The sequence below is a fragment of the Podarcis bocagei genome, assembly GCF_964188305.1.
Source record: "Podarcis bocagei genome assembly, chromosome: 2".
Classification (NCBI taxonomy): Eukaryota; Metazoa; Chordata; class Lepidosauria; order Squamata; family Lacertidae; genus Podarcis; species Podarcis bocagei.
In genome coordinates this window covers 69,470,933-69,495,384 of record NC_138126.1, presented here as the reverse complement: position 1 = coordinate 69,495,384, position 24,452 = coordinate 69,470,933, and the positions used below count along the sequence as shown (strand labels likewise).

The window sequence follows — 24,452 nt, the reverse complement described above, 5'->3', positions numbered from 1 at the left end:
CATTCCACCTTCCTAAAAATACAGAGAGGGCAAAATAGTTCCACTTCCAGTTGAAACAACATGAATCGAAAACCTCACCTTTTAATAATTACCTGGCGTTGTTCCTTCCGTGCCAGAGTTTGGTCACGGCAGCTTTTTCCTATTTATAATGATGCAAATGTTTGCTTAGCTGAATAGCTCTATTTATTATTTGCCATGTTTACAAAAGCACTCAAAATGCCTTCTGTGCCGGTAACTATGGGACGAGAAAAAACTGCGGATTCATCCATTTAAGTGGGTTCTGTTGCTGTAATGCTTCTCTTCCGCCTCCTCCCCCCCCCCCCCATAGTTTGCTGGTGACTATTCATGAATGAAGCCTATGAGCCTTTTTGGACTTATATGACCTTGAAGCACATCAGGCTGCAATTGCAATGAATTTATCACGAGTCTCAGTAGGAAGCAAAGTTCTAATTTTATAGCTGCCTTCATGAAGACTGACAACATTTTGCAACAATCTGGGTAAGTGTACTGTTTGTCTTTGATGCATCTATCTATCTGTTACTTTCCTGCTCTCCATACTGAGTCTTATTGGAATTAACAGTCTTGGACCCATGCATCTAACAACAGAGGTGGCTGAAAGCCATTTGCTAAAGCAAATGTAGCAAACATTGGGTTAGATTGTAGTGATTTTGGTGGACAAATAGACCCCAGGCGGTTGATGCTGGAAGATGAGAAGCAGCAGTGGTGCTGGAGGCCTGCCCTGCATAACTTATGTTAACCTGCTACCCTCAGGTGTGATAGAGGGTGTCATTCTGCCACTGATACTTCTGTACCTGGAAATGGTGCCAGGGAGGCCATCTTGGCCTTTTGTGTCTTGGGTTAGCGCTAAGGTATGATCCCCTCTCCCTCCACCCTGTCCCTTCCCTCTCAATAGTTTGGTTCTATACAGATGGACTGTGCTTTTAAGTAAGCCAAGCAGATAGTCATTTCAGTACACATCAGAAGAAATGTGCTCTTACATGTTAGTTAACATGGGACCTAAGATGGCCTCTTCAGTACACTTAAAGTATCCTATTACCTTTTCTGAATTTGGGTTAGAGCTACTAAAACTCCCACAATGGAGAGGCCATTTGGGATATTTATAATACTTCAAGCTCCCACATACATGGCTTGGACTGCTAGATAGAATTGCAATATTCTTTCTGAGGATAGGACAAAGGAAGGTTGTTGGGAATGAGGGAGAAAGGAGAAAAATACTGTGAGGAGGAGAAGAGCGGTGTAACTCAGGGGTTTAAAGCAACACAAGGACTGTGGGATGTTTCTAGTCCACCAAGGCTTATTGGCAGAATTGGGGTTTTTTTCCAGGCTATGGAGAGACATCAGGCTATGGAGAGACATCCATGGGTTGCCTAATCCTGATCCAGTGGCGTAGCGTGGGGGGTGCAGGGGGGCCCGGCCGCACCGGGCGCAACATCTGGGGGTTAGGGTTAGGGGGCGCAAATCCACGGGTTAGGGGGCGCAAATTACTTGCCTTGCCCCGGGTGCTGACAACCCACGCTACGCCACTGTCCTGATCCAAGTTATTTGAACAGAGATGGGTGACACAGCAAGATTAATGGAACAACAACCATAATATTTTTGTTTGCAAATGTCTTCCACCACATTTTTTGACCAATTATTTCCTGAAATGTCCCTTTGTGGGACTGATCTCTTTCTGCACCCTGTTCTTTAGCATGTAACTGCTGCTCCGTGCAAAACAAGGGCACAGTTCTGGGGTGCAGCATTGTCAGATTTATCAATCTCCATTTTGTTTTTTGGTCAGAACTCTTGGACAGGAGAGAGTGCCAGAGACCAGACCAGCGGCCACCCTCTCAACTCAAGCAGTAGCAATCATATGTCTGCCTCAGCCATTAACATCCTTAAAGGGGTGTCTCCGTTTCCCTTTTTCCAAAAGCAGACTTTTCCACTATATATTCCACTATATTCCTTCAGGGGAGAAAAACAGCTGAGGAAACAGAGAAGGGAGAGGATCAAAATCTCATCCCAGTGCTACAGATGTTACTACATGGGGTAATTCATAAATGGATTTTTTTTCCAGCAAAACACCCTGATTTGGGATCCCTGCCATCTAGCATATTTTTGGTTGAGACTTGCTGTCCACTTTAGGGGCACCTTCTAATGAGGCTTCTACTACAGAGTCTAAATGAAGGATGGGCTATCCCCCCCCCCAATGGTGGCCTTCCTTTTTATGTTTCATGTTTTAGCTGCGAAAACAGCACTACAGTGCCATCAAGTGATAATTTGCAAGCATTACACTGGCATATTTGAAACATAACAAGACTCTGTACTCTAATTCTATAACCAAGTACAGAAACACCACCATCTATATCCTGGATTCTCAGACGGTGTGTGTCAGGTTACCCCAGAAAGCATAGCTGTCAACTTTTCCCTTTTCTTGCAAGGAATCCTATTCGGAATAAGGGAATTTCCCTTTAAAAAAGGGAAACATTGACAGCTATGCAGAAAGGGAACAAGAAGCTGGTTATCTCTCCATTCTTGCCTTTATCACCCCCCACTCGTTCTTGAGCAGAGCCCTATGGGACAATTAAAAGTGAGGCTGGATGCAAACAGAAAAAAATGAGTAAACAATACGTGAATGAAGTTTCCATTTTTATTGTCAAAGCAAGAGCAACTACACTGCTCTTACTACAGTGGTGCCTCGCAAGACGAAAAGAATCCGTTCTGTGATTCTCTTCGTCTAGCGGTTTTTTCGTCTTGCGAAGCAAGCCCATTGACGGATTAGTGGATTAGCGCTATTAGCGGCTTTTAGCGGTTTATCTGCTGATCGGATCAGCTGATAAGCGGCTTAGCGGCTTAGAAAAAGGGGGGGGGAGAGAAAAACCCAGCAGGAACTCGCAAGACATTGTCGTCTTGCGAAGCAAGCCCATAGGAAATTCGTTTTGCGAAGCACCTCCAAAACGGAAAACTCTTTCGTCTAGCGAGTTTTCCGTCTTGCGAGGCATTCGTCTTGCGGGGCACCACTGTACTTCCTTAATAATACTAATTTTATTATTTATACCCAGCCCACCTGGTTTTATCACTCCTGCAGTTCCTCCCTCTACAAAATGCTGTCTTATAGATATAAAACCACAGGCCTAGTAGTGAGCCAACTATGACATACAGTGGTACCTCGGGTTACATATGCTTCAGGTTACAGACTCCGCTAACCCAGAAATATTACCTCGGGTTAAGAACTTTGCTTCAGGATGAGAACAGAAATTGTGCTCTGGTGGCACGGCGGCAGCAGGAGGCCCCATTAGCTAAAGTGGTGCTTCAGGTTAAGAACAGTTTCAGGTTAAGAACGGACCTCCGGAACGAATTAAGTACTTAACACGAGGTACCACTGTACTTGGGCCATTAGAAAGCTGCTCCTCTTATCTCCCAGTAATAATGCCAAGGCAAAAGAGAGACCAACCCAGTCCCACCCATAGGCTTTGACATGGAGCTACTGTAGAGCTGTCTCCCTGCCCCACTAGAAAGAATACGCACTCAGCTCCAAGTTGCCAGTTGTCCAGGGACTAATCAGAAGCAAGAGGAAGGATACTTTGACCCCATTTGTGGGGTAAAGGAACAAGAGCCACCAACTGCTATTCAAGGAAGAACACTAGCAAGTGAAGACTGGCCTGGCTTAAACTCTTGCAGCTCACTATTTTGCCTTAGAGAACTAATCTCCATCCTCCAAGTTTTGCCTCCATCCTTCATTCATTGTGTGTTATGCCTTTTAGTTTGTAAGCCTGGTGGGAGGTCCTGTCTCTCTCCTTTTTAAACTTTATATATTGATGCGAGCTACTTCAGGAGGCAATACAGTGGTGCCTCGCAAGACGAAATTAATTCGTTCCGCAAGTCTCTTCGTCTTGCGTTTTTTTCGTCTTGCGATGCACGGTTTCCCATAGGAATGCATTGAAAATCAATTAATGCGTTCCTAGGGAAACCGCCTTCAGACCAGGTCCGGGGACAGTCTGTCCCCGGACCTCTTCTGAAGGCTGGGGGGGGGGACAAGGGCTTTTCTTCCCACCCCCAGCATTTTAAAAAACCCCGGGACAGCGGAGGACTTCTCCGCTGTCCGGGCGATCTTAAAATGCTGGCGGGCGGCATTTTAAAATCGCCCCGGACAGCGGAGGACTTCTCCGCTGTCCGGGGCGATTTAAAAGCCCCTGGGAAGGCAGGCAGGGGGGACAAAGACTTTTGCCCCCCGCCAGCCTTCAGAAGAGGTCCTGGACCTCTTCTGAAGGCGGGCGGGGGGGCGAAAGTCTTTGCTCCCCCCCGCCTGCCTTCAAAAGGTGTCCCCGCGGCGGCGGGAGGTGTCCCCTGCCCCCCGCCCGGCTTCGGAGCACCGGGAGAAGCGATCTCCCCGCAGCCCCTTGCTTCAAAAGAGGTCCGGGGGCAGCGGGGAAGAAGCGCATCGCTTCCCGCTGCCCCCGGACCTCTTTTGAAGCAAGGGGCTGTGGGGAGATAGCGATCTCGCCACAGCCCCTTGCTGCAAAAGACGTCCGGGGGCAGCGGGGAAGAAGCGCTTCGCTTCCCGCTGCCCCCGGACCTCTTTTGAAGCAAGGGGCTGCGGGGAGATAGCGATCTCCCTGCAGCCCCTTGCTGCAAAAGACGTCCGGGGGAAGCGGGGAAGAAGCGCGTCGCTTCCCGCTGCCCCCGGACCTCTTTTGAAGCAAGGGGCTGCGGGGAGATAGCGATCTCCCCACAGCCCCTTGCTTCAAAAGAGAAGACCCGCTGTCCCCGGGGCAAGCTTCGTTTTGCGAAGCAAACCCATAGGGAAATTCGTCTTGTGAGGCAACTCGAAAACGAAAAAACCTTTCGTTTTGCGAGTTTTTCGTCTCGCGAGGCGTTCGTCTTGCAGGGTACCACTGTAATTGTTTGAAAAGTGGACTAAACATGCAGCAAATAACTAAAATCTATAGAACCTCCTGAAGCAGGGCCAATTTTCTTTTAATAATCCCATGCATATCTACTCAGATGTTTACAACGGGGCTTAGTCTCAGGGAAGTGGATTTTGGATTGCAGCCCATACTTATTCATAGCAAGCCCCACTGAGTTTACTCCTAGGTAAAAGGGTTATTCCTAGGTAAGTGGGTACATGTCTGCAGCCTTCACTGTACACAAATAAGAGCTCTGTATTTCAGAGTTGCAAAAGCCTCCGCTGGACATTATTAACTTGTCTAAAAATAGAGGCATTTCTTTACCGAGAGTGCGCAGAGCCAACTTTCTCCTATAAAGTACCAACTTTGAGGCTTGTGGCAACCACTCACCTCATCTAACTGCCTTGTCTCTATGTATAACTACATATAAATTTAAATGCAGCAACACAGACACTAAATGGCAGCAGCTACCCAGAGCAGAACACCTTATTCAGTAAGAAAACAACTCTAAAACCACCTGCCTGAAAAAAACAACCTAATTTAAACAGATGGTCTGGTAGGTGTCCAGAATTTTGAGATACAATCAGGTGTTTAAGTAAACGGAAGTGCTATTTGCATAGAGCAATATTTACAAAAAAGCTAAATGTGGAATGCAATCTACACTTGGGCGAGCAGTCTTTCCAAACAGAGGAACTTAGAAAATCTTGAGCTACCCTGCAGGTCCCAAGAAACCGAGCGATGAGCTGCTTTGCTTTTTTAATACTGTATTATATGCCTTGCAAGTTGCAGAAATCCAGAGCAAAGAAAACAAAAACCGCTGTTTTGTTTTGTCTTTTTAAATGCAGCCTCCTAAAACTTGAGCCGTGCTTGTCCTTTCGGCTGTGCCCTTAAAAATACTGCGTCGCGCTTTAGGCAGGAAGCCGCTCGTTGAAGCCCCACATCTAAAGCGCGACGCAGCAGCATACAAGGCACAAAGCCTGCAAATTACAAGCAAAGGGCGCCTGGGATGCTCGGCGATAAGAGACTACACTTCCCAGGAGCCCCCGGGGCTGCGGAACGGGAAGTGACGTATACGCGCCGCTGCCTGGTCAAAGGGTTAGAGGAGCAAGTGGCAGGGAGCATGTGGCTTATCAGCTACTCGCTGTGAACCCCGCGCCTCCGCTGGTGCCAGTGTACGCGGGCTAAGGACCGGAAACCTTGGAGCTGCTATAGCATGGCAGCAGCAGGAGGCAGCGAGCAGAAAGAGCTGCTGGCTCTGATGCACCAGCACTTGGTCCAGATTGGCTATGAGAGAGCAGCAAGGGAGCTGCTGGCACAGAGTGGGCAGGTAACTGCACGGGCTCCCACGTGGGTGGAGGGGCGGGGGGGGGGCTGACAAGCCTTGCTCTCCCCCCGCCTCACTAGCAAGCCTTCCCAATAACTCTATGAAACTGCAACCCTATAAAGTCTTTTCTTTCTGGTCTAACAAGGCAGCTGCCCCCGGTAATCCTGCAGTAGGGAAGAATTCGTATTGGGAAGCTTGTTCTGTGGCGCCCAGCAGCCCATTTTCATAGCAGTAGCCTTTCCTTGCCTCACAAGGCCTTAGCAAGGGTTTGTACAGTTTATTAGGCGTGTATTTCTAGGCAGCTTTTCAGAACACCCAGGGCTCCTATTGAAAGGATTTCTGAGATTTTATTTCAGTGGCTTGTATCCTCTAGCGGTGTACGGTGCAGTTATAAAGATGCAGTGAAGACGAGACCAGTGGATGCTTACCAGAAAGCTTAAAAGTCCCAATTTGAAATTAAAGGTTTTCACTAGGTGGTGGAAGTGGAAGGGGGGCCTCCCTGATCTGAGCTGGGAAGTTCTTCAGTACTGGGCCTGGGTGGGGACCACTAACAGGCTCCCCTGAACACCTCAGCCAGGGATACAGTGGTACCTCGGGTTAAGAACTTAATTCGTTCCGGAGGTCCATTCTTAACTTGAAACTGTTCTTAACCTGAAGCACCACTTTAGCTAATGGGGCCTCCTGCTGCCACTGCCTCACGATTTCTGTTCTCATCCTGAAGCAAAGTTCTTAACCCGAGGTACTATTTCTGGGTTAGCGCAGTCTGTAACCTGAAGCGTCTGTAACCCGAGGTACCACTGTACAAGGAATCAGGTGGTCCTTATGTACATGAAGTACTCTGGACACTTGGAACATGGTGGGTGTGGTTATATATATATATCTAAGAAATCCTAAGGAGCTGTGGTATCCTAAAATGTAAGGTGTTCATTGTGTGACCGTGTTCTGGAATAAGGGTAACTCTTGGCTGAAGGAACCTCTACCCCCATGTTGCTGGCTACAGGTTGGCCCAATAGTAGGTATGCTGCTTTAGAATCCACTTTTTGTTCTTAGCGCGAGTTTGCTGTCATCGTTCACAATATCAGTAAAGAAAAATAATCCATTTATCTGACTCCACTATTCTTTCCAACTGCCACTTCGATTCAGTTGTATACCTACTTTTGGGCCACCCTGCATAGTGAAAACAAAACAGTATTTGATAATTTGCTATCTAGATATGTAGGATAAGCAACCTTGCTTTTTCATTTTACTCTGCGAAGTATTGCCTATAAATCCAGATTACCTCTCACAGTCGAGTATTTGGGAATGGTAATTCATTGATTTTTCTAACCTTTCTGAGCAGTCCTAGGAGTGAATTGTGAATTCCAGTCCACATTTTGACTGTTGAGAGTCAGTTATTACAGATTATCAAGAGTAACATGTTCTTGTATGTTCCATTTTATGCTAGTACCCTTGAACCTAGCTGATTATTTAGTCTGCTTCAGCTAGCATTGTCCTGGTATCAGTGTCAACAGAGTCACACACACATGCATATTATTTAGTGACTTGCCGTTGAATGTGTGACTGCTAGGTACAGAAGAAAATACTGTGTGCGAGGAGCCTGAAAGGGAAATGAAACTGAAAGCTCCAGCTGTTATACAATGTTAGTCATCATTGGAATAGATTTATTGAAAGCAGGGGTTTAGTAACACTCATGTCCAATCTCTGAGGCTGTTTCATGGATGCAGGTTTATTCAGAAATAGACATGCATGTGTGAATTTGCCCTAAGCCTGTTAAATTCAAGGGTTCCAATTAGAGTTTTGGTTTGAGGTTTATATACCCAAAGCAATCTCATGATAAAAGTATGTGAGTTTTACATTATCTACTTAATGGGTGTGTACAACTGCTTCAATATTGAATAGATTAAAAATATAACCTATAGAGGAAGCAAGGGGTTAGTGTGTTGTTTGAGTATAACCTCAGGAAATGTGGGTTTTTAAAACCTTAATATTTATGTTCTCTTGTAGTGCAGTAAGCCACTTGTGACCTATCCTAAATTTTGTTTACAGTTGGGATGGTTGAGGTCACAACCCAGAAACCACAGACTCTGTAAAGCTTAATTATTTGCATTTGGTTTTGAGGATGTGTCTGCAGGTGCAGATGGTCTTCACCACCCAGTATTAAAATAATTTATAGCTTAAAATAGCAACACACTTGAACAATCTGCATATTTTTACTATGGTCATCTAGCAGGGTGTATTTATTTAAAATATGGCCTAGTGCAAGTACGAGACCACATAACACTGGTCTTGAAAGACCTACATTGACTCCCATATGTTTCTAAGCACAATTCAAAGTGTTGGTGCTGACCTTTAAAGCCCTAAACGGCCTCGGTCCAGTATACCTGAAGGAGTGTCTCCACCCCCATCATTCAGCCTGGACACTGAGGTCCAGCTCTGAGGGCCTTCTGGTGGTTCCCTCACTATGAGACATGAAGCTACAGTGAACCAGGCAGGGGGCCTTCTCATTAGTGGCACCCGTCCTGGGGAACACCTCCCATCAAATGTCAAGGAAATAAACAACTATCTAACGTTTAGAAGACATCTGAAGGCATCCCTGTTTAGGGAAGTTTTTAATGACTGATGTTTTAATGTATTTTTAATCTTTTGTTGGAAGCTACCCAGAGTGGCTGGGGAAACCCAGCCAGATGGGTGGGGTATGAATGAATGAATGAATGAATCTACAGCCCTGAACTCTAATGCAGAATCATTTTCTCCTTGGAGGCTCTGTAGTCCTGATGTCTGGACCACCACAGAATTTCCCCAACGCTGTAACCTCCTAAGTGGAGAATCTCTAATGTGGTTCTGCTGTCTGGGCTCTCTGTTTAGTATGAAACCTTTCTTCCCACCTGTGACAGGTATACAGAGCTTCGTGGTAGCACTAGCAAGACTTGATGCACATCAGCTTTGAACATTGCCATTTTTGAGGTACTGCTAAGCTACCAGGGACACGAGTGGCGCTGTGGTCTAAACCACTGAGCCTAGGGCTTGCCGATTGGAAGGTCAGCGGTTTGAATCCCCGTGATGGGGTGAGCTCCTGTTGCTCTGTCCCAGCTCCTGCCAACCTAGCAGTTCGAAAGTACGCCAAAAAAAGTGCAAATAGTTAAACAGGTACCACTCCGGCAGGAAGGTAAACGGCGTTTCCATGTGTTGCTCTGGTTTCGGTGTTCCATTGCGCCAGAAGCAGCTTAGTCATGCTGGCCACATGACCTGGAAAAACTGTGGACAAATGCTGGCTCCCTTAGCCAGTAAAGCAAGATGAGTGCCGCAACCCCAGAGTCATTCGCGACTGAACTTAACTGTCAGGGTCGTTTACCTATCAGACTGAAACAAATAATTTAGGCAGACAGCGTTGCAACTTGAAGGTATTTTGTGGCATAGAGGAGAATGATGCTACGTGTATATAGGATTGGGGTAGCCAGACTTGAAGCTGGGAGGTTTGCAAGATTATGAAGACCCTAAACATGAAATTACACTGAAAGCAATATTGGATGAAATCTTTATGGTTTCAGAGGTATCCACTTGTTTCTCATCCAGACTGAAGTCATGTGGGCTTTTACCACCTAGAAATAACATTGTAGAGCAGTGACTGTTACTATTAGGGGTGTTCAGATAAGCCATTCTCATGCATTGAGGAGCTGCGTTGAATGTGTCCCCCCAACCCAATGCCCATAAGTGGCTTTGTGTGAGAAGCATCTCTCGATATTTAAATATATGTGAGTTCCTCCCACTTATCCTCGTATAGAGGAGGCCGGTGTGTGTACTTTAAAATGCACATAGCACTGTTTGATAAATATGATAAATGCTTATCCAGCTGTGTTGCAGGCACTTTTGTTTGTGGGTGTGGTTCTCCCCACTGCTTGGACTTCTCCATTTGGATTGCAACTATGAGAGGCAAATAAATCTGGAGCCAAAATTGGCTGTACTGACAGTGGATTAAGTAACATGCAAGAGGGAGAGTAAGAATGCAAAAAGCATATTACAGGAAACCTACAGTGTTGTGTTAGTTGATGTCAGAGTTGGCAACCGCTGGCAGTTTTGTATGTGTGTGTTTCTTCAACATCCTAGTTGGGTATAGGATATATTTATCAGTGCTGGTAATAGTATGTTTCCAATTGTCATAGTTGGCATTTATTAGGCACTTGGGTGTAGCTGCTGCCAACACTTCTCTTGAGGATTTTATGAAAGTACAGTGGTACCTTTGTAGTCGAACAGCTTGGCTCCTGAACAAATTGGCACCCGAACGCCGCAAACCCAGAAGTGAGTTTTCTGGTTTGCAAATGTTTTTCGGAAGCTGAATGTCCGATTGAGTGCAGGAAGCTCCTGCAGCCAATCAAAAGCTGCGCCTTGGTTTTTGAATGGTTCTGGGAGTCGAACGGACTTCTGGAATGGATTAAGTTCGACAACCAAGGTACCACTGTACTTGATAAGTATATAGACTTCTAAAAAGAAAAACAAAAAACCTTCAGATACATTTTAATCTGGGGCCAGAAATACTATTTTCCATTATGTTGGGCTTATCTTTTTGCCTCTTTGGGGATATAAAACCAGTGGGGGTTTTTGGTAAATATTCTACAATGAGAAGAAATTAGTTGTGTCTTGGGAGCATCTTTTGGCCAAATTGTTTTCCATTTTTTGTGGTTCTTAATATGGGCCTGTAATGTACTTGGAGCAACTCTACAGTTGCTTTCTTGTTGTTGTTGTTTTTAAAAAATGTGGGGCCAAAGAGTGGGGTTTCTGCTCTTGATATGGGTAAAGGTCACAATTAACTTCTCCTTTTCTCTTTCAGAAGACCTTCCTACCATCCCCAGTCCCCCTCGGAGATATCTTCACTCAGTGGAAAAAGTAAGTTTAACAAAAAAGAAACAAGTTATGTTTTTGTCTGATACTGTGCCTGATAGACACACTTTTAAATTAGTATTTATTAGCAATACATTTTAATAATAATAGTAGTATTGGTATTTTCTGCATTTTAATTACTTCCCTTTTGGAAGGGTAACCTCCAGACCAACATAATTTACCCTGAATAAAAGGATAGATTAGATAAAATAGTCTTGTTTCATTCTTGGAACATGTGGAGTTGCATTTGGCGTTTGTAATAAGGGGCTCTTCCTGGAGCAATCCTGGAGCCATTATAGATTTACCAGGCAAGGAAGGGTCTTTATTGCCCTATGACTCCTCCTTGTGCTCTACATAGACCTGTCACTACATGCATAGAGGGTCTTCACATGTGAGGGAAATGGCATAGCTGGCTTAGCATTCAAAGAACTCCTTGGAAGGGGGCATCAGAACCCCAGTGTCCTCCCCTTTTGTACTGTAGAAGGGTCAGAAAGCACTTCTGAAGCAAGCCCCCCAAATTAAAAAAAATCCCTTTCACCCAGCTCATGAAAAGTGGAATATTATGTCCCTATTCTTTTTGTTCAAATTAAAACTTTGAAGTTCCTTCTGTTTCACTCCATCAATCCGGGAGTTCTTGGGCTCTGTGTATCCTTTATTGTATCTAAATTGATAATGCAAAGTTGTTCGGCCTGAGGTAAAAAGATTAGTGTTTTGTCTATAAATCACTATGCTCAAGTAACGGTACACATTGCCTACATAATTTTGACTAATTGTGGGTCGCAACTTTGATTGGTTCAGTCTTTCATTTCATTTTTACTTCCAGGTTTTCCCCAAAGTTGTTTTCTAAGTATTGCGTAAATCTCACACACTCTTCCTCTCTGTCCCATCTAGCTAAATGGTTAGACAAATGACACCTACATGATATAAAATGCAGTAGAAGGCAGGGATCTGCTAGGAAATGCCAACTTTCCTACTGAGTGATACTGTCAAGTTTTGCCCCCTGTTTATTCTCTCTCCGTGGTTCCTTCCGCCTCCACAGTTCCCCTGTACATTGGCCCTTGGAACCAGCAATACCATGGCAATCCTTCTATGTGGGGCTCATTCTCCCCCTTTACCCCTTTGGGGGGGGGTTTAAACTATGATCCATTCACTCTTGTGTGTGGGCAAGAGATCCATTAGCTGATCCCTTTTCTCTTTAATTATTTTTCTCTTGGGTAAAGTTTAGACTCAACATTTTTTTTCTTGACAGGTAGGTGATCAGTGTGACAGTCTTGGAAAATTCCAGCTTCAAATTAGCCACGCAGATAGGATGAAGCTATTACTAGGTTTTAATTAAGCTCCTCATCCTAATTTCACGGTATTGGGTATGATTAGTTCTATTACTGCCTCTAATAAGTTAATTTTAAAAGTTAACTTGGGGAGACAATTTGCCTGAACTACAAACTTTTTTTAAAAAAAGTCAAAGAAGTACCCAGTTTGTTTTATTTCCATAGCAAAGTAAATGTTTCATGAGTGACAGTGGTGGTTCTTCTACTACAGAGGCATGAGACTCAGAAAGTTGTTGAGGGAACCCTTTTAAGCTAACTATCCTCGTTTAATGCCTATTCAACATACTTGCAAAATCTGTTCAACAGAACTTCCTCACAAGCCCAGAAACGAAAGGCGGAGGAAATCAAGCAGGGCAGCCCAGCAAAGATCAGAGTTCCTGATCCCAAGAGCAGCTCTGAGAGCTCGGAGGAGGAAGCAGCAAAACCCATAAAAAGTAAGATGCACTTGTCTAATTCCATGTCCCCAAGCACTTTACTACCTGGCTATTTTGTGATGTATAATTTGCACCTTAGATGCTGTTTGAAAAGAGCAAATGCAGGTGAGGGACCATCTCATCTCTGTCCTTGACACATGCAGTTTGCTTGCAAAGAGGTTTTGCTGTGAGGAGTGCTATGGAACTTTGAGATACTGTCTAGAATTTTGACACATGGTGTCCTTTGACAGGATAGAAATTGTCCTGCGACTTCAGTTTTCCCTCCCCTTGGAGACACTGAAATCCTTCAGACTTGTGTAGGCTGACATCTCTTCTCTGTTGCAGGCAATGTGGCTGTGAATAACAGTTCCCTAGCTAAAGCGGAGAGCAGCAGTGAGGACGAGGAGTCATCTTCTGAAGAGGAAGAAGGTGCTGGCAAGGAGGTGAGAAGGCAGTTACTGTTACTGCTAGTGCTTGTAAATGGTGTGTGTGAGAATAGGATAGCTGTGGAAAATCAGACTTCATGATTGCAAATATAGCACTTGCTTTGTTTGTGTATGTTCAAAATCTCTCATCAGGTAAACTTTGGAAACTCCCTTTTTTTTTAGAAAGAGAACAGAGGAAGGTTTGAGCTGTCTCCTCACCTTCCAGAAAACCTAACCCCAAAATGCTTAATTCAGGGATATAGGAAAAGTCATGAGAGCCTGGAATAACTGAGATGTGTCTGCTTTGAAGGCTCACAAGCAGATATTGTAAGATTTGGGAGAAAAAACATACCTACCAAGAATCCCTAAGGAAACATTCCCTGTTTGAAAAGCATCCAAATGCACCTTGTTAGGGTGACCGTAATAAGTTGCATTCTTTACATGGTAAATTCTAGACGATCTTTGAATGTCTAGGCAATTGTCTAGAGTAGACAGTTCTAGACAAGCATTGATCTACCTTCAGATCGAAATCAGTCTTGAGGATATTGAATAGGAGAAAGCCTATAACAATAAGCACATGGTCCAAAAGGTAGGGCACAGCTCTCCTCTCTCTATTGTACATGCAGAGCTGCCAGTTAATGTGGTCTTATTGGAGCTGTTTGCAAACTTGGAGTCTCTGTGATGGACTGCATAGGCTATGTATTTTATTTATGAAATTATACCGCTTGATTGTAGAAAAGCCTCAAAGCAGTGTAGAAGAATCAGTCATTGGTGGTGTCCTATGTACAACTTGACAAGTGTAATGAGATTGCTTCTCCTCTTAGGTGAACATCCCCGCAGCAGGAAACAAAACCAGCAACTTGCTGCAACTTGCTGCACAGAAGACGAACTCCTTCCCAGGGAAAGGGGTGGCTGTAGCTGCTGTCCAGGCAAAAGGGCAACAGAAAAAGGCAACTGCAAATAAGCCACCAACACCGGCTGTGACAAAGGCAGGACAGAATAAAATCCTCCCTGTTAAACCAGGATCTGCTTCGCAGCCTCCTGCTATAGCAGGGCAGAATGCATCACAGGCAGCCGCTGCAAGGAAGACAAAGAACTCTGAAAGCAGTAGCAGCAGCAGCAGCAGCAGCTCATCTGAAAGTGAGGAAGAGAAGACACCAGCAGCAGTAAAAACCCCAGTACCCAAGCCAGGTAAGAAGTTGGCTGGCTTGAGATGTGTGTCGCAAGGCATTGCACAAACATCATCCGAGCTCTCAGACTCGAATCTTTCCTTTTGACTTGCGGTGAGGTTGGCTTGCATTGCCTTGCAAATCATGTTGTAGCCTTGATTGTTTCAGCTCTATTGGAGGGGATAAATATAAAACTATTCTCAACAAAAGGAAAACGTTCAGTACTCTCAGTGAAAGCAGGTGTCCATTGCAAAGAGACCAAACACGTTGAAGGATCCAAAGGACACAAATGCAGTTCTCATGAGCACACATACAGGCAGGCAGGCAGGCAGGCATGTGTGTAGCACAGCAGCTTTCTTGGATTAAAGTTATGGCAAGCATGCTGAGCTGTCTGAGCACCTGAAATAAATACATTTCCATTTTGATGTCTGTTGACAGATTTTTCTCTCTGGATTTCCTCATTTATTTATGAGGATGTTGGCCAGTATCTAGCTAAATCAAAATCACATGCAAAATAGGGTCACTCGCCTCCCCATAAATTTGTGCTGTATGGGTTTTCATAAGCCTAGCAATTGTAATAATATGTTGTCTAGTCTATTGGAAAGTCTTACAAATTATGGTCAACTAAGACACACTCTGTCTCATTGGAGTACAGTAATTGAAATGGGCTTAAGTAACTTGAGTCCATTGGCTTCAATGGGTCTACAAGGAGTGTGTAGTAATATTGGATATTGCTCATCACTTCTGTCAACTCCAGGAGCATAAACCTCCTCAGTTATGACCCACTTCTGCTGTGAATTCTTAACATCCCTCCATATTGGATCTTAAAACGTAATTGGTTTTTACTGCAGAAGAATATCCTGCTGCTGTGTCATTAATTGGTATAATCGCAAGTACATGATTGGTATGTTCTGAACATGCCAACTGGAGGCTAAAGACACTTTCTAATGGCATGACTCATGTGAATAGAAACACAATTCTTCTATCTTGGGCTTCTCTTTCCTTTCCAGAGCTGAGTAGTCAGCAGCCAGGGCATATCTTTCCAAACAGCAAGATTTTTAGGTAATTTAAATGACCTGTGGGTCGTGGCCCACTTAAAAACAGCTTTGTGCAAGTATCTTAAAATCTGATGGTTGGAGATATGGATACCCTAATAATAAAAAAGCACCCCAGAGCTTCCTACTTTTTTGGTCTTGGATCTCTAAAGCTGCATTTAATGTTCTCTCATATTTATCGGATTCAACTTAAGTGTTTTTGTCTCCTCTGTGTCTTAGCTCTGAAGAAGGCAGAGAGTAGCAGTGGAGACTCCAGTGATGACTCAGACTCGGAAGAAGAAACAAATACTGCAACGCTCCAGGTAGTTCCAACTACTGCAGGAGTGGGGAACAGCCAACTCACAGGCTGGATGCAGCTCATGGCGCTTTTGAATCCAGCCAGCTCTCTTTGTCCTACTTCCCTTCACCATACTTGGAGGGAAAAGGTCCCATTGGTACAAAACAGGGTGGGAAAGAAGGGAGAAAGAAGGGGAGTAACAGTGGGTAACCTAAAGAAAATGGGTCCCCTGGCCATCACCAGTCGACCCTGCCAACCTTTGGCTTTGATCCTGCTTACCACTGGCTCCAGCCCACCCCTGGTAATGTGGCCCAAGTGACACTTGTCATAGAAATGGCTTCCCACCCCTGATCTAAGAGCTCCTTTTAGGACAAAGTGAGTTGCACATACCTTGGCTAGGAAGGCTCTGTGCGCACACTTCATCCTATGGCTGAGAGAAGTAGGAGTCTCCATTGTGGAAAAGTGTTTTCTGTCCTTGCCTCCGAAAGACAAGTGAACATCAGAGAGCCACTTCCACATAGAACTGTTCCCCCCACTGCTTTGCTTGAACGTCTCCTCACGTCCCAGTCTCGCTCTGTGGGAAAAGCTTAAACATTGGGGTGGAATTTTCCAGGCTAATCTCTTCCCTGTGCATTAGAATAGAATAGAATAGATATTTATTACGGCCATGGGCCCATACAGATAAAAACAAGACATAAATAACAGCTTGTGCACGTGGGAAAAAACAGCCGCTAAAACAACACTATAACAATAAAATACTGTAAGATGGAATGACATACTGCGCCTTAATTAGCTTGTAGTGCTCCTCGGCAGCGCTTTTGGGTAAGGACAGCGACCAGAAACCTAGCCACTTTCAGGGTCGTATGGATATCCTTATCCTGCAGGATTTGGGCAAGGTGGAATTTTGGTGGGGTACCCTCTAGCTTCTGTATGATTGATCCCAACAAATTTGCCCGTGGCACATTGAACAAGGGGCAAGTGAACATAATGTGCTGAAGCGACTCCGGCGTCTCCCTATCACATTCGCACATGGCGGAGGCTTGTCCCTTTGAGAATCTATGTCTCAGGACATTGGAGGGAAAAACGTTAAACCTCGCTTTGGTGAAGGCCAGCCTATGGGCAACAGATGAAAGGGAGGAGAGGTATGATGGAACGCAGTAAGTTAAAGTGATACCAATGTTCTGGGGCGAGCAAACACCTCCCCCCAGCGTATAGTTTCGCTGTAAATCGATGTCGTCCAGTCTTTGGCGGATCAGTCTTTGAGCAGTGATTTGATCTAGATTAAGGGAATCTAAGGGAGAGATTCCGTAACTCAGGAGTTTGGCATGAATTCTACTAGTCCAAAGGCTGGAGAATTCATCTCGCCATAAGCATTGGACAAGGTAATGGTCTGGTAATCTGTGCCACAATGATAACCAATAATTGAAGACTTGCTTCCACAGGCAAGTTTCTACGGACGCAATCTTCAATTCTAATCGCATGGCTGCGTTGCTTACGCACAGGGGGAGCATTAGGAGCCGACGTAGGAATTGGTTTTGCAGAGTCTCAAGGGGAGTAAGATCTGTCATCACGGCCCAGAGCGGGGCAGCATAAGCAAGCACGGGAACCACTTTTGCCTTGAACACCTTTAGGGCCGAGGGAACATGCAAAGCTCCATCCGAAAAGAAAAATCGGAGGAGCGCATATGACAGTGTTTTGGCCTTGTTAAGTAGGTGTTGAATTTGTGCTTTCCACCCCAAATTGTATTGAAAAATAACTCCTAGGTATTGAAATTTTAGGACTTGCTCTATTTTTGCTCCACCAAGCTTCCATTCGTATAATCTCCGACTTCTGGCGAAAATCAGAATCTTAGATTTAGCATGGTTGATGGTTAATTGGTTGCGTTGACAATACGTGGCAAAGATCTTCAGAGCTCTCTTTAGTCCAACACGTGTATAAGATAGAATTACCGCGTCGTCCGCGTATAGAAGGAGTGGACAGCGGTAATCCGCTAGTCTAGGCGCGTGTGTACTTGGGGATGAGTTGACTAGGGGTGCTCGCATGTCGCTGATGAATAGGTTGAATAGGCAGGGAGCCAATATACATCCTTGGCGCACTCCCTTGTTTATTGGTATCGAATTTGTGAGGTCGCCCGCAGGAGTAAGTCTCACTCTGGCAAGGGTACCTTCGTGGAGCTGGCTTATAAGCCATAAGAGTCTTCTATCGATGCCCTGTTTCGCAAGTTTCTCCCAAAGAATATTTCTAGGAACGCTGTCAAAGGCTGCCTTTAGATCTAGGAAGGCAGCACAAAGGTAGCCGCGGGGGGACGACGAGTACTTCCGTGCCAGATGGTAAAGGACTATCGCATGATCGGTTGTAGAACGTTTAATTCTGAACCCTGCTTGTTCGTGACCAATCTGGTTAGTCTCGTCTGCCCATCGCAATAGTTTAGTCAGCAAAAAGCTGGCATAAATTTTCCCTATGATCGAAAGGAGGCTGATGTTACGGTAGTTTTCCGGCTCCATTGGAGAACCTTTTTTATGAATTGGTACTATAATGGCCTCCTTCCATATTTTGGGGATGAGACCAGAAGCGTTGATTGCGTCGAAGGTTTTGGCCAAGATGTCAGCCCACCATTTTGGGTGTAGTTTGATTGCTTCAGCAGGGATCAGGTCGGGCCCTGGGGCTTTGCCCGGTTTCAGCTGGGCTATTAGCTTGGCTATTTCGTCCGGATCGGTGGGAGGCCAAATAGGTAGGTGGGAAAACAGATGCATCAGATGGTCGGAGGGAGCATCAGCCTGTGAGAAACATTTCTTCAGGAACAATTCCCTTGTCGGTGCTGGGATGACTGCCCTTGGGTATTTCCTCACCCTTCTATTAATCAAAGACCAGAATTCCCTGGATCTATGTGGTTTTGAAGCGGTAATCAAGGCCTGCCAGCGATTGTGTTGCCACTCGCGTTTGGCAGTTTTCTGCGTGCGTTTGTAAGCTTGCTTGGCTTGTGCATAACTAGCTGGCAGAGTAGATGCATCGGAGGTCTTATATGCATTATATATAGCACGAAGGCGCTGTCTTGCTTGTTTGCACTGAGAATTATACCAGGGGGCACCGTAAGTATACTCGTTTCGATTTAATATTTTGGGTGGTAACCTGAAGAAGGACGTAAGTTCAGTCGTATGATGGTGAAAGCGTTTCAACACTATGCTATGCTCGTCTGAGGCAGAGCCTATGTTGGAATGGGGCCCGAGGATTTCTTTTTGAAAGAATTCCTGATACTTTTGAGCCTGGGTCTCCGACCATTTGATTCCTCTTACTTGGAGAGAGGATTCGTTGGTTACCATCTGGGTCGCATGTCTATGGGCCTCCGACTGCCAGTTCAGGGAAAGCTTGGCTACAAGGGGAAGATGATCACTAGATTGTACATTCTCGATCTTAAAGGTGGAAATACACTTAAGTAGATCACTGGAAACCAACAGGTAATCGAGGACGCTGTTTGATTTAACGCTTAGGTGAGTGAAATCCCCTGGAATATCAGGGAGGCATGTTCCATTTAGGGGGACCAGATTTAAACGGATGGCCATTTGATAGAGGAGTACTCCAGCCTCATTAGCTCGTTGGTCTTTAGAAGTTCTCCTCATGATATGTTCCAGCTCATAATTATTAAGGTTTGGGGTAACCCACCATTTGGTTTTGGTCAGCGAGTCCCAATTTGCTGCTGTGCGGGCATTAAAATCGCCACCTATTATGGCCGGGGTGTTAGGAAACTTAACATAGCATGAGAGCAAATGCTCTTCTAGCGAGCCCCATTTAGAGCCCAGTTCGGAGGAAGAACCCCCAGGTGGCAAGTAAACATTTGTAACTAGAAGTGAGATCTTTTCCCCCGCAATCAGTCCGGTGAGGGCGTAAGGAGGCAAGGCCTGTACTAGAGTAAGTTTAGAGCGTAGGTTGAGGGAGATGCCTATTATTAGGCCCCCTTTAGGGCGGCCTCCTTTCAGGGAGGGGCAGGCAGGGAGTTCTAGAAGCTCAAAGCCATTTAGGGCAATTTTCTCTACTTCCCACGATTCTTGGAACAAGATGATATGAAACCGGTTAATATACTCCAAGAATTCTGGGTCAAGTTTTTTCCCCCTCCAGCCCGCAATGTTCCAGCTGAGGACTGATAGGGGGGAGTTCCTGTTGTGACCAATTCGCTGTCATTTCAGGGAGAGGTGTGAGTCCTTTGGAGGCAAGGCAGACCCCGCAAAAAAGTCAGTTATTTTGCTTTGCATGGCAGGCACCTGCTGAAGGTACCTAGTCTTGAAGTTGGTAGTGAAGAATTCTGACTGGGGCGACAAAACGGGTCTCCCGCTGGGTAACCCAAGGGCGGCCACTTCAGTGGGAAACTCCACTGGATTTGCTGAGACTGCCCCACCGCGAGGTCTAAAGGTCGCCGATGAAACCATTTGGTTTATATGTCCGGCCGGGTCTTCAATCAAGTCCGGGCCATTTTTTGATGTAGGTGGAACACTCCCATGACCTGATGCTGGGGAAGGTACAGGGGATGCTCGGCGTACTGGTACCATTTGTATGTCGAGTCTATGCCGCTCAGGGGAATAAGAGGACTCCAGTTCCGGCATTGATGGATTAGATGGTAAGGAATTGTTTTGGTGGAAGGAACTCTGAGTTGCACTCCTCAGCGGGGGACTCTTGGGGGGCGAGTCAAAATTTATCAAGAGTTGGGATGAGGGGCCAACTTGTGGGGCAAGACCTGAGTCTGCCAAACGTCGATGGATTTTGCCCACAAGTGGGGGAGGCATGGGTTTAGGAGCTGGACTAAGGTATGGAAAACTGCCTGCTTCCTTAAAACACGACTCCGAAAAGCTGGCAGGGTTATCCTGAGAAGTGGGCAGGACTCTTCCGTTCTTCTGGACCTGTATGAGCTGATGATTAAGTACTTCTAGTCTTCCAATTATTTCTTGTTGTTCTCTTGGTGGAAGGTCGCCAAAGGTGGCTAAAAGCTCTCTTTCCTCCGGCGGGGTCAGAGAATTGCTTGCGCCAGTGGGTTTCTTTAGGGCTCGTGGGGACGTAGGGTAAGTCCAGTTTCGGTACGGGTGGATATCCTCCGGGGGAGGAGGCTCGATGTCTTGGGGTACTCCCGACCTCTCCGACCGAGTCCGCTCCGTGCCGTGACCGGCAAGTAGAAGGGGGTGGATCATGCTATCCATAAAAACTCTTGTTGGGATGATATCATACCTAGCCAAGAGTGATTTCTGCCTGATGATAGCTGAAGGAATCCTTGGAGAATAAAACGCAAGCATCACTTTCTGTTGCCTGAGGTGCTGGTTCAAGGGTAATACTGCAATGAGATCGCATTGTGAGATTTCTATGTTTAGGAGATTGCTTAGGTGCTTTTTAACCCCACTCAGAGTAAGCCACCTTGGTGACCCTGCCCCGATGTTTAGGCAGATTTTCTTAGGTTGCAGGGACAACGCTTGGTGTTTCAGTGCAGGATTTGGTTTATATTTAGGGATCACACTTCTTTTTTTGGTTGAAGATAAGGACCTCTGGCACTTCAATTCCCCCGTATCTACAGTTGGTTTAAACTTTGGCCAGAAGTTATCAATTTTCTGTTCGAGGTTACATAGCTGGGAGGATAGCACATCAATCTTCTTAAATATGCAATTAAGGGTTCTGACCACAAGATGGAGATGTTCATGTTGTTCTTGTCTTGCGCAGTCCTCAGCTCCGGCGTCCTGCACCACCCTCAGTGGGACACACCCTCTTTCTCCAAGCTTGCCGTCCGCAGTTTTAATCTGGGGTAAAAGCAATTCCTCTTCTGGAGACATTAGAGGGTAGAAACGGTTCTGAGTTTTCACCCTATAGCAGTGTTCAGTGGGGTCACTCCGATTGCCAGACACGAGGGGGTCGGTTTTTAATTGTTTGGCTCTTGGGGAGGGCAGAGCCTCGTCACAATCCCTTAGGCGTTTGCCTTGGCCCATCGTTATGAGTCTTTTAAAATAACAGTGCTTAAAAGGTAATAAAAGGTGGAAGAAATAAAAATACAACTGGATGTGAGCTGGCGGAGAACCAGTAAGTCGAAGGCTACTTCCAAGGCTGCCGGAGAATACAATTATCTGCTCATTAAAGCTGATTTACGATGCAGGCTTTACAGTTATCAACAATGTGAACTCCTGGCATGGGCTCCAACACCCTGATACAATCTTCAGCAAAAACTTGAAAGGCTGGGAGCCACAACACAGATTTTAGAGAGGATTCGAAATGAGCTCCGGCAAATGCGTCTTACCTCATCGCCATCTTGACGCACCTCCTCTCCTTCCCTGTGCATTTAATTTTCATTGTGCCAGGAGATTTGGACATTGGTGTGCTTTCGTGCAAGCTGTTTCCCCCATGTGAATGCTAATGCATGTGCCTGTGCTGCCATGTGCCTGTGCTAATATTTGAATTGGCTCTCTGGAACATTGCTCTAAACCAGCCTTCCCCAGTTTGATGCCCTCTATGTGTTTTTGGATTACACCGCCCATCAGCCCCAGCCTGTTTGACCATTGGCTAATTTCAGCAATTTATTCTGTGGAAGAGTTATCCCATGGTTTTGGGCTCCTCTGTCCAACTAGGAAAAGCAGAGTTATTTGACTGCTGCTTTAAAATGGGAACTGCTGTCAACTTCTGCTTTCTTCCCTGCCTTTTTCTGTGTTTTTTGTCCTGTCTGCTTTCTCCTGTTTATTCTTCCTGTTTCTTCCCCACCTTTGATGCCTTTGCTTTCCCAGCCTCCAGCTGAGTCCACTCGCATCCTTCTCATGATGTCTTCTGCCACCTGAAAACTTTCAAGGGAATGCAGAGACAGTGGCTACATGTCATTTCTTCCATTTCTGTATTCTCTCCCAACCACACACTGCCAGCTCAAGGGCTTTAGCAGCACAAGAGGGTAGCACTGTGTGATGAGATTGTGTGATCATATCTCATTGGGTTGACTTACTAGGTCATTGGATCAAGGAGAGAATAGGCCTGCCTTATCCAAACATCCTTATCCTGCCTGTTTGGCCATTGTAACAGTTCCTCCTGTTCATTTGGTAGGATAGCAGGTATAAATATTTGAGGTGCAGTGCTGGTGGTGAGGTCACATTCATTATACACCATGTTAGTTCTCCCTGGTGTATTACTGCCTATCTTCCTTCTCGTTTGGTTCCATGTGTGTCCTGGGATCCTTTATATACATTTGTTCACTATCAGTATTCTTTAATTCAAGGTGCCCATTTCAAAGCGGAGGGGTCTCTTCTCTCCAGAATGAGATGTTGAAAGTTAGTTGGCCCTGAATTCTGGGTCTTGCCTACCTAACCACGGTCCAATGCCAGATTCCAAAACTGCTTGGGAATCGAGGGCAACCTGCAGTTTAGGTGCTTGGAGGACTGTGGCCATGTATTGTATTCTTATCAAAGACATGTTCCTTGAGAACTTTCCAGCTCTCAGCTGCCGTGCACCTATTTTAACTTTCCCGTTGTTGTAGGTAAAACCAGCTGCGGAAAGCAGACAGGTCGACACGACGCCGACAAAAAGTGTGCCAGCCACCGCTGTACCGTCTAAAGGAAATGCAGTAAAGGCATCTCCAGCAAAGAAAACAGCACAACAAACCAGAGCAAGATCTGGAAATGTGGCTAAAACCACGAAGCCAGCAGACAGCTCTGAGACAAGTGACTCGTCTGACACTGAGATCGAGGAACCCTGCTTGGCAACACAGGTGAGACACCCTGGGGATACCTGCCCTTCCTTTCTCTCCCTAAGGCAGGGTACTTGTGACCTTCCAGGTACTACTGGGCTACAACTCCCAACATCCTGACTATGCTGGCCGGGGCTGGTGGAAGTTTTAGTCCAACAACATCTGGAGGACCATACCTTTCCCATACCTGCTGTAAGCCACTAAGCACAAAATCCAAGAAGGGATGCTAGCTTAAAAATGGGCTACATTTGGCCATCACTTACCCAAGCAGTATATTGGGTCATCTGAGTAAGTGATGTTCATCACTTACTCAGCAGTATATTGGCTGGATGTAGGGGGGAAATCAGTTTCCCCCAAAATGCCAGTAACAGAATGTATTGCTATTCCTAAAATTAGCCAATTCAAAATGAAACACTCTAATTGTGTAGTTTGGTTTGATGGCACATAGCTGTGTTTATGTAAGTCCCTTCTTAGTGATGTGGGCTGCTTCCAAGTACAGTGGTACCTCAGTTTAAGAACAGTCCTGTTTACGAACTATTTGGTTTACGAACTCTGCAAAACCAGAAGTAGTGTCCCGGTTTGCAAACTTTGCCTCGGTCTAATAATGGAATCCGAACAGTGGAAGGGCACCGGCAGCGGGAGGCCTCATTAGGGAAAGCACACCTCGGTTTAAGAACGGACTTCCAGAACGAATTAAGTTCGTAAACCGAGGTACCACTGTATCTGGGAAAGTGGCATAGCAGTGTTTCAAAGGAGTTAGTTTTATTATTTGTTCAAATGAACCTGTAACAAAAATCGTTGACACTCCAGCCACAAGATAAATCGCCGTGTGCCTCCTATGACTCCAAAACAAGTTGCTCAGCCTTGAAAGTTGCTTCCCAAAACCTTTTTTCTGATTTGTTTTTTATGTTGGGATTTATTTATTTTTAAAGTCTTACATATGAACCACTTGAGTTCATGAATTGGCTTTTATCTGTTCTATTCTATTC

The 24,452-nt window shown here is 45.5% G+C and overlaps 1 protein-coding gene across 1 annotated transcript in view; it reads left to right on the top strand.

Moving 5' to 3' along the window:
- The first annotated feature begins 5,978 nt into the window (after positions 1 to 5,978).
- TCOF1 (treacle ribosome biogenesis factor 1) overlaps positions 5,979 to 24,452 on the top strand; it is a 47,821-nt gene continuing 29,347 nt past the window's right edge. Inside the window, exons 1-7 of the mRNA XM_081180743.1 lie at positions 5,979 to 6,234; positions 11,057 to 11,112; positions 12,741 to 12,868; positions 13,193 to 13,290; positions 14,097 to 14,463; positions 15,716 to 15,798; positions 23,254 to 23,484. Of these exons, the coding sequence (XP_081036869.1) occupies positions 6,121 to 6,234; positions 11,057 to 11,112; positions 12,741 to 12,868; positions 13,193 to 13,290; positions 14,097 to 14,463; positions 15,716 to 15,798; positions 23,254 to 23,484 (1,077 nt within the window). The 5' untranslated portion in view covers positions 5,979 to 6,120. The remainder of the gene's footprint in view (positions 6,235 to 11,056; positions 11,113 to 12,740; positions 12,869 to 13,192; positions 13,291 to 14,096; positions 14,464 to 15,715; positions 15,799 to 23,253; positions 23,485 to 24,452) is intronic.